General features: G+C 40.3%; 1 protein-coding gene across 2 annotated transcripts in view; it reads left to right on the top strand.

Annotated features, from left to right (window-relative positions):
* Nucleotides 1–9,094, top strand: part of LOC133053858 (metastasis-associated protein MTA3-like) — a 28,231-nt gene extending 19,137 nt beyond the window's left edge. The window contains exons 6-8 of one of the 2 annotated variants that reach the window (XM_061138283.1): nucleotides 1,635–1,721; nucleotides 4,508–4,654; nucleotides 6,215–9,094. In XM_061138283.1, coding sequence (XP_060994266.1) covers nucleotides 1,635–1,721; nucleotides 4,508–4,654; nucleotides 6,215–6,240 — 260 coding nt within the window. In that variant the 3' untranslated portion in view covers nucleotides 6,241–9,094. The remainder of the gene's footprint in view (nucleotides 1–1,634; nucleotides 1,722–4,507; nucleotides 4,655–6,214) is intronic. The other variant, XM_061138284.1, reaches the window with a different exon arrangement.
* Nucleotides 9,095–9,161: the final 67 nt, after the last annotated feature.

Raw genomic sequence — 9,161 nt, forward strand, 5'->3', positions numbered from 1 at the left:
TAAATCTTATTACTAACAATACAGTAATGGTTTTTGCCCAAAACATTGAGGAAATACTAAGATGATTCATTGAAACTTTATTTTATTAATAGAATAATTTTCTCTTGTCCTCTTCCTAAATAGAACTTGAATTTTTGATGAATTAGTAATACTGGGAAAGAATTATTACTATTAATTCATAGTGATGTGACAGGTGTTCATTCCTTGCAGGGTTTGGGCTGCATGTTAATGTTTGTTTAGATTACTCCTCCAAAATATGCTTATTATATTTCTGCCTGTAACATCACTATTATTCAACAACAGGTGAAAAGCTTCATAGCTTAGTAATTTTATTTTATTTTTCCTCAAAGGAAATCAGCTGAGTAGGAGGAGAAGAAATTGGACCATTTATAGTTGTCAGTGATTGCATAGTAATTAGCCAGTGCTTGGGATACATAATTCAGATTCCAGGCTCTGCGTTATGTGCTTTGTCTATTTCAATATTTTTAAATGCTACTTTCCCACCTTTTTCTGTTTAGTAGTTACTGGAGAAGAATTTCCTTGATGAGAGGGTTAGAGCTTATGAAAAAGTTAATTTTTAATTTTAAATTATTTGAAGTTCCAGATTGAACTATACATTTTAACACTAATTGTGCAGAGAATCCCTGTGGATGTCAAAAGTTCCTGTGTATAGGCCTAGAAATGTGGTCTCAATCACAGAAAATCTATAGGGACATTTTTGACAAAAGGCATAAACATAGCAGAATCATATCTGCTAAAGCTACTCTGTTAAGCTTTATGACAATAGCTGCAAATTAAAAAAGCATTTCAATACATGTATTTTGGTCACTTCGAACTCTGTAACTTAACTCTTGTATGAGATGCAGCCATCTTTCACATCTATTCTTCATCCTAATGACAGCTAAGTAAAACAGTGTGTTGTGTGCTTTATTTTTCTCTGAAATGACTGTGATATGAACTTTGTGAACAAATATCCATTACAGAATTTTACTATTCTGACTATTGGATGAAATACCTGTCTGCATACAGGAAACTTGTCAGTCTCAGTGCTAATGACATCATAATAGGATATGAAGGACAGAAAACTAGTGATAAAATCAAGTGGCCCATTTTTACTTGGGGGAGGCTCATCTAATGGAACTGAAGTTAATCGAGATAGATGAAGACTCCTCCATAGAGATTCATTCCATCGAGGTCAGGGCTGGTCACGTCTGTTGCCTTTTGTCAGCCATCATTTTTGTCTTCCATGCCAGATTTATCTTACATTAGGACTGATAACACCTCATATATTTTATGGAAGCTTCTCTACTGTAATATAGAAATGGCACAGCTAAACAGGAAGCATATTTCCACTATTTACAGATGTGCGAACACGGAAAGAAAGCATGTGCCTGTAAGATGTGTTAGCTGTTTCATAAGGGACTTTAAAGCGAGTGTTCCCCAGGTAAAACCCCATTCAGTAATTTGGAACCAGAACTGGAACCAGTTTATTCTTAAACCCCAAAGGAAATCATGAAGGAAACTGGAGGACTTTTTTGTACTGTTTTTCACTTGCACCTTTTATTTCTCTGGTGTGTGTAGCATAGGCAGAGAAATCAGCCTCACTGGTTGTCTCCGTGTTTCTTTCTCCTCAGATGCAGACAGACATGCGGATCTATCTGGAAGTCCCCTGAAAAGCAAAAGCACGAGGAAGCCTTTGGCATGTATCATTGGGTATTTAGGTGGGTATTTCTTAATAGAAGAAAAGCTTGGAGAACAGTATCTGTATCTTATCACTGGCTACTCAAAATTGACATACCTATATTAAATGTAAGCCTTTCAGGTAGCTGAAATTGGATACCTTCATATGAATAGTCGATTTATTTTATTTGAGAAGTGTTTGATTACCAAAACACACAGAGAACATAATACAGAGTTAGAGATAGGTTTACTTTTCCTAAAAATGTAATTGAATAAAAATGTAATGTGTATTTATGTATATAGATACAGATTAAGCAAGAAGAGGAAAAAGAATCACTAAATTATTAGAGGAGGAATATTCTTTTTTTTTTTTAATTGAATTATAACTGACTTACAATGTTATATTAGTTTCAGGTGTACCACATGAATGATTTGACATTTATACACATTACAGGATGATCACCATGATAATTCTAATTACCATCTGTCCCCATCCCAAGTTATTATAAAATTAAGGATGAATATTCTTTTTTTTCCCTTTGGCTGCGTCACATGGCTTGCAGGGCCTTATTTTGCTGACCAGGGATTGAATCCAGGCCCAAGACAGTGAAAGTGCTGAGTCCTAACTACTGGACTGCCAGGGAATTCTTAAGGGTGAATTTTTTTTTTTCTTTTAAGATTTTTTTGATGGGGACCATTTTTAAAGTCTTTTTTGAATTTGTTACAATATTATTTCTGTTTTATGTTTTGGTTTTTTTGCTCCGAGGCATGTGATATCTTAGCTCCCCAGCCAGGGATTGAACCTGCACCCCCTGCATTGGAAGGTGAAGTCTTAGCCACTGGACCACCAGGGAAGTCCCAAGATGAATATTTTTAATATTTTGATATAAACCCTTCCACTATTTTCAAACCCACCTCACTTAAATAGAGAAAGATTCATGTACTTTTTTTTAAATAAAAAGAGATAAAACTGGTGTTTAAACCACCTTTAAACAATATTTATAGTTTTGATGTACCAATTAAGGTTACTTGAAGGGGAGCATTAGTATTGCTTTCTGGTTTTTATCCTGTTATTTAACTTGAAAGTCACCAAATATGGTAGTTCCATTTATATTTTGAAATATAATAATTAAGAATAATGTAATATTACCAAGAAATAACTTTTTTTGGGCAAAGTTTTAAGATAAATAATTTGTGGAATAGTGGTTTCTAAAATGGTTCCTATTATACCTAGGAGCTATAATGGCATGTTTTTATGCTTCTAATCTTCTTGCTTTTTCATCTTCTCAGTAAAAATGAACTATGTGCTCAGAGTTGCATTGAACCTTATTATTTTGTCACAAAGATTTATACTTATGAAGTGTCCAGACTTAAGAGGTCCAGTCTTTTAAAAATCAAAGTGTAGCCTTAAACTTGGTATATTATCTGGTCCTTATCAGATCATCCTAGGAGCCAGAGTGCACAGCTTCCTCTTTGATGTTACTTTGCCACCTTATTTCCTGTTTTATTCCTTCAGGGCCTAAAGACTTGCTTTGATATCCCCCTAAAATATCACATGGTTATCACAGGTACAACCTAACTCTTGGTGATCTAGTCCATGAAGTTTTCTAACTATGTTCCCTTGCAGGGCCTAATCCTAGAAGCCTCTCCCATGTTGCAAAGGAAAGTATCTGATCATAAGATGACCATAAGAAATAGAATATGACATTGCATATTAGCATTTCCATAGGTAATTATATGTTTTTCCTATGGGCAAACTGGTCTCCGTCTCTACCAGACAAACCCACAGCGGTGCTGTCCTTACTAACTGAACCACTTCCCTACAGAACACATTTCTGAGTATTTACTATGTGCAAGACACTTCACTAAGTTATTTAGGGAACACTAAGATGAATACAGCCTTTCCCTCAAAAATCCTCCACTAGTGAGGAATGCGTACAGGTGAAGACAGTTGAGCTCTTCCTAAATTTCAGTACATAATGCTGATATCCGGGGTGGCTTGTGCATGGTTGGCATGCTGGGTGGCTACTCAGGATCAGTGAGCAGGTTCAGCTTTAGAGAAGAGGTTGCCTGGTTTTAGTAATAGATGGAGGTCCTTAAATCCAGTTTCTGCAGTGTTGCAATTTATGTCCATCTACTTGATCCAAAAAGTATTAACTAGTGCAGGGCTGTGTGACTGACAGCAACATACTTCACTTAAACACATGTGTACCACACACACCTTACAGTTTTGTGATAGATCCTCTGTCAAAGCTTTTCTTCTGCTGCTTCTTAACACTAGTATTGGGAGTTGGGTGTCAGATTTCATCTGTATCTGCTTTTGGCCGGAAGTGACTGACCCTGGTCCCGTATTCTGGGTGCAGGCCCAGAGGAGGAATCCTGTTTTCTCAGAAAGCTGCCACACACCAGATGTGCTGCGTGCCTTGTCCCTGGTGTGATGGAGTGCAGAGGTAGTGTTTTTTGAGGCTGCCTCTCCAGATAGTCTTTGAATTTCTAATTCCTTCAAAAGTCAGATCCCTTATTCCCTTAGTAAATCTTGTGTTTAAGTGACCTCCTGAAGTGGCTTTTTTTTTTCCTTGTACTCACAACATGAAGCTCAGAGCTTCAGCTCGCAGGGGCAGAACCAGCTCCCTTTTGATAAGCAAAGCCATGGTAACAGCACTTGAAGTTGATTCATTATGCAAGTCCTTCGGAAAACCGGCTGGTTCGTAAGGAACCGGCTCTCAGCTCATTAAGAAATAAGATGTGTGCCTGTTAGCCGGTGGTAAGTGCACACAGATTTTTAATGCCATGTTCTGAGTTGAGAAACCTTTCTTCCCCCTGTCAGAGATCCATCCTTCGAAGAAACCTAATGTAATTCGATCTACACCAAGCCTGCAAACCCCAACCACCAAGCGGATGCTAGCCACCCCGAATCACACGTCTCTGAGCATTTTGGGGAAAAGAAACTACAGTCATCACAATGGCCTGGATGGTATGTAAGCCCAGGAATTCTGGGGGCTGATCCCATAGGCCAGGGCCTCTCTGCCCTTGACTGCTCTGGTCGTCTGCCATGTGCAGGAATGTATAACAGGCAGGTTCTTCTTCCCTCTGATTGGACTGTGCAGAAAGGGGGATATAAGGGAAGGCTGCGTGTACCACAGTGAAGACATTTTGCCAACTGCTATTTCTCCATCTTCTCAGAAGGGAGCTTTTTGCTCCCATTTCCTGTTAGGAGGCTGGTTTGGAAATGAAGTCTGTATTTAGCAGGTTGCCTCTGCTGGATAATAATGCTCTCGCTGTGATGCACACTCACTGCTCACCTCTGTTTTCTTGAGCAGAAGGGATTATTTTTGCCTCGTGTCTGAGACAGCAGTGCTCTCTGGGGGGTTCTTTGGTGTTCTGTGGATCATTTTGAATTTGGCATTTGTCCCTGACTTCATTCACCTTATAAATTTCCTTAATTGCTCAAGAGTACTATAAGTCATGAAAAGAATTACCTGGGTGATGTCCTAAATACAGAAATAATAATTTGTTTGAAATGGGAAAACTGAGAAATATCATCTCTTATCCAAAGTACTTCTCCTGGGCTTGGCCATATAATGACTCTTCAGGTGGAATTGAATTATCTTCCCATTCAGACTATAAACACAAGCGTTATAAATCATCTGGGCAGTACATACTGTTCATTTTAGTAGTCCTAGAGTTTGAAGCTGTCTTGATTGTTTAAATGTTGGCATTTATTTATGAATAAAACTCCAGGCTTTTCATGCCTTGTGGGACTCTAAATTCCTTCAATGGCAGTAAGTTATTTATAATGAGGCCCTAGAGCAAGGATGTGGAGGAGACCTTCTAGTAATAATTTCCCATGGTGGTTTTCCTTCTGTATGATTTTGATGGTCATAGTGATGTCAAGATGAATAAAAAATTGAGGGTGAAGAGTTTAGTTTGCATTTATAGGGTATCAATGTGCAGCAGATATGGCTCTGGAGAATTTAGCTACGTAATAGTCTTGCAGAAATACTTCCTTGTTAATGAGAATATCAGCCATCCTTGCCTCAATATGCCTGATGTCTAGTCAGCAGAGGTCCAAGGAAGGATTGTGTCAAAATGTGGAGACGGGATTGCGTTCCAACTTTTCCTTGCCTGCAGCATGGGACCTTTAGATTCAACCTTAAATGGAATCAAGAATCTTTCTTTTCCATCTTATCACCTCCCTGGGCAGTCTAGGTATATAGTCCTACTGCAGAAAGTAAGTTCTTATTTATTTTATAGTTATATATTCTGTATGGTAAAAAGAGTCTTGTTGTGACTGATGTTGGAAGGGTGGCTTTTTAGTGTCTTTCTCCACTCACACCCCGTGGTGATGGTCATTCGGGACCGCAGTCCTACCCCTGCATTGTAGCTCCTTTTGTTCTTCCCTTGTATCACAGGACCTTGTCTCTTTGGAATTTCTAGAAAGTGCCACTATGTAGTGCTCTCTGTTTAGGGTTATTTGTCCCATTTCCTTCGGATGGATACTGTTGTGAGGGCATTTATTCTCTGCTCTGAACAGGAGGCACAGACAAGAGCGCCCGATGAATCCCCGGGTTTATGTTGTTCAAGACCTTCAACCTTGTTAAGGAAAAGACACTTGTCTCAGTTTCAGAGGAACCGTAGCCATTGCACTTTTCTCAAGACCCATTTGTCTCTGCTACCCTGTCGTGGTGCAGAGAGGAAGGCTGATTACCTGTGCCTTACCTCCAATATCTCATCTGATTCAGTTGACAGAAGGTTCCAGGTCAGGGGACTTGACTGTTTTGCATACCATGGTATCTCTGCTGCCTGGCATAGTGCCTGGAACTTAGCAGGTGATCAATAAATGTTAGTTGAATAAATAAAAGTGATTGAGAAAAATGAGACCTGGAGAGGTGAATTAAATTTTCCAAAGTTACCAAAGTTGCATAAATGGGCTGGGGTTCCTATTCAGGTGTGACTGATTTCAGAGTCTGCTCTTTTACCCACTGTTTATAAATGAAGTTGTGGCTCTCAAATGTGCTGCATTAGCAAAGTAGAAACTACATAAGTTATTTTAACAGCTCATTTAATATGAGAAATCAACGTGATAGATGTTGAAGGACAGAATGGGTAAACAGGGAACGCTGTTGGACAGTGGGGTGGGGAGAAGAAACAACCGCCATCACTAGAGCTGGGGGAACAACACGGAGAAATGGGGGTCATCACAGCTAGAAGCCCAAGGAGCTGGGACTCAGACCCTTGAGGGAAGAGCACTGCTCTGTCGGTGCCGGCATCTCTCAGCAAGTGTGATGAGGCTGCTTCTGAGAGTGTGAAGTGAAACTGAGAACTGAAACCCACTGCGGCTGACAGGAACAAGGAGAAGCAAGTCTCTTGCCCAGCCTTACAGGTACCCTCTAGCCCACCCCACATCATCTACTGGTGTAACAGGGATCTGAATGGCACAGGAGAAAAGCATTTGCAGAGTCCCAACTGCACCCAGCAGCACAAAGCTGAGTTTAAGTAGATGGATGTGCAGCTGAGAGGCAAGAGGGTCACAGAAGCACATTCTTTAGAAAATGTCCCCATTTTTGTATTCCCAGTGGACCTTTTCCTTGGGATAATGGGTCTATTTCTTACTTCCTTAAGATATAAGACACTGACTCACCTGAGTTTCCAAGGTGAACTCAAAGTACTAGAAAAAAATCTTAGGCTAATAGTGAATTTTCATGGGAGAGTTAATACCATTATACACTGGATTTGATACGCACAAATTCATGGAAGAGTCTTACTCTGTGTGATTCAATAATAAAATCAATTAGCACTGCTATGTAATTATCAGCATGTCAGACAGATGAGCTCACCAGACAGGATGTTGGTGGACAGAACTCGTCCAGCTGGAAGCGAAACCTGATTGTACTGGAATATCCAGCCAGGTCTCAGCTGTCTGCTGCTTCCTTCTGCTTCTTGCTCCCTTTGCTCAGCCTCCACCTTCAGTTGGAGGTTCTTCGTGGTGGGAAAAGAGCCTCTGAATTCCTGCTGGTAGATGGTTTTTTCAGTTCAGTCGCTGAGTCGTGTCCAACTTTTGCGACCCCATGGACTACAACACAGCAGGCTTCCCTGTCCGTCACCAGCTCCCGGAGCTTGCTCAAACTCATGATAGTTTTTTACCTGACATTAAAAAAAGAAAAAAAAGACTGGGCAGCTTCTTCTTATCTTCTGAAAGTTACCGTCTTTCACCTGGCCTTGGCCCTTTAAAGGCCCTGGTGTGACTAGGGCCTGGGAGTCAGCATTCTGTATCTTTTTAACCCATGGTACTCAGCCACCCACAGACCTCTGTGACTGTCCTAAGGGAACTTAGATTCTAAGGGTAAAAACACAACCTGCACACATAAAAAGCCTCATATTTTGGAGTCAGTATAGACCTACCCAGATCCATATCAATGTCCGTTTATTTTAGTCTTTGTCGTCAGACTGTAGTTCCAGTGGTGGCCACATGCCATCAGAGTGCTTTCCAAATCCTGCCTCCTTTTCTGACTTAGAGTTGACAGTCTTATTGCCAGCAAGCCAAACGCCTCCCACATTCGGCTGACTTGGGTAACTCCAATGGCTGTGAGAACAGAAGGCCCTGAGACCAGTGGGGATAGAAGAGGCATTACTTACCATGTCTGGGAGCCCCAAAGGGAGGGCAGCAGGGGAAATGGGATTTGTCTCTGCCATGGAAAAAAGAACATCTGACTGTTTGGAGTGAGATGGGATGAATTGCTGACTTCTCTGATAATTTCCTGTGTGACTTTGGGTAAATCATTTGGTTTCCATAACCATTTTTTTTCTTCTCTTCTGTAATACAAATACAGATTTCATTTGCCTTAACCAAGTTGTTATAATGATTAAAAATTTTCACCTACTTTATACCACTTGATCTTCCAAACACTTTATGAGGTAGATGTTATACCCCTCATTTTAATAATGAAAAACCCCAGGTTCAAAGAGGTGAAGGGATTTGCCCAAAGTCACCCTGCTAGCAATTAGCAGACATGAGATTTTAAACTCCAAATCTAAGGTTGTTTGCACTGGTGAATAAGGATCCCTGATCTGTGTGTTGAGTACAGCACGTACCTGGGAGACATTTCTGTTTTTTTGTGTATCAAAGCTGGGTTTGTATTTGTAAACACAAGAGAGGAACATAGAGGGCATTTTTCTTTGCTCAGACTATGAACCATAAGCAAAGCCATCAACTCCATCTCTTGCCTCTGCATAGCTCCTCTGCCTGTATGATACTCCCTCCTTTTTCTGGAACTTAGGGGATAGGAGCTATATTAGTGTCAGAGAGAGGGGAGAAAAAAGAAATAGAGAAAAACCACAAACACCTAAAGGTGAGATATGTTTCAATTATATTTCCAGTATCGACTCTGACGCATAGTGAGTGTTCATTAAGTGTTGCCCTGGAATAGGAAATAGTAACCCACTCCAGTATCTTGCCTGGGAAATCCCCTGGACAGGGGAGC

Source organism: Dama dama, unplaced genomic scaffold, assembly GCF_033118175.1.
Source record: "Dama dama isolate Ldn47 unplaced genomic scaffold, ASM3311817v1 ptg000466l, whole genome shotgun sequence".
NCBI lineage: Eukaryota > Metazoa > Chordata > Mammalia > Artiodactyla > Cervidae > Dama > Dama dama.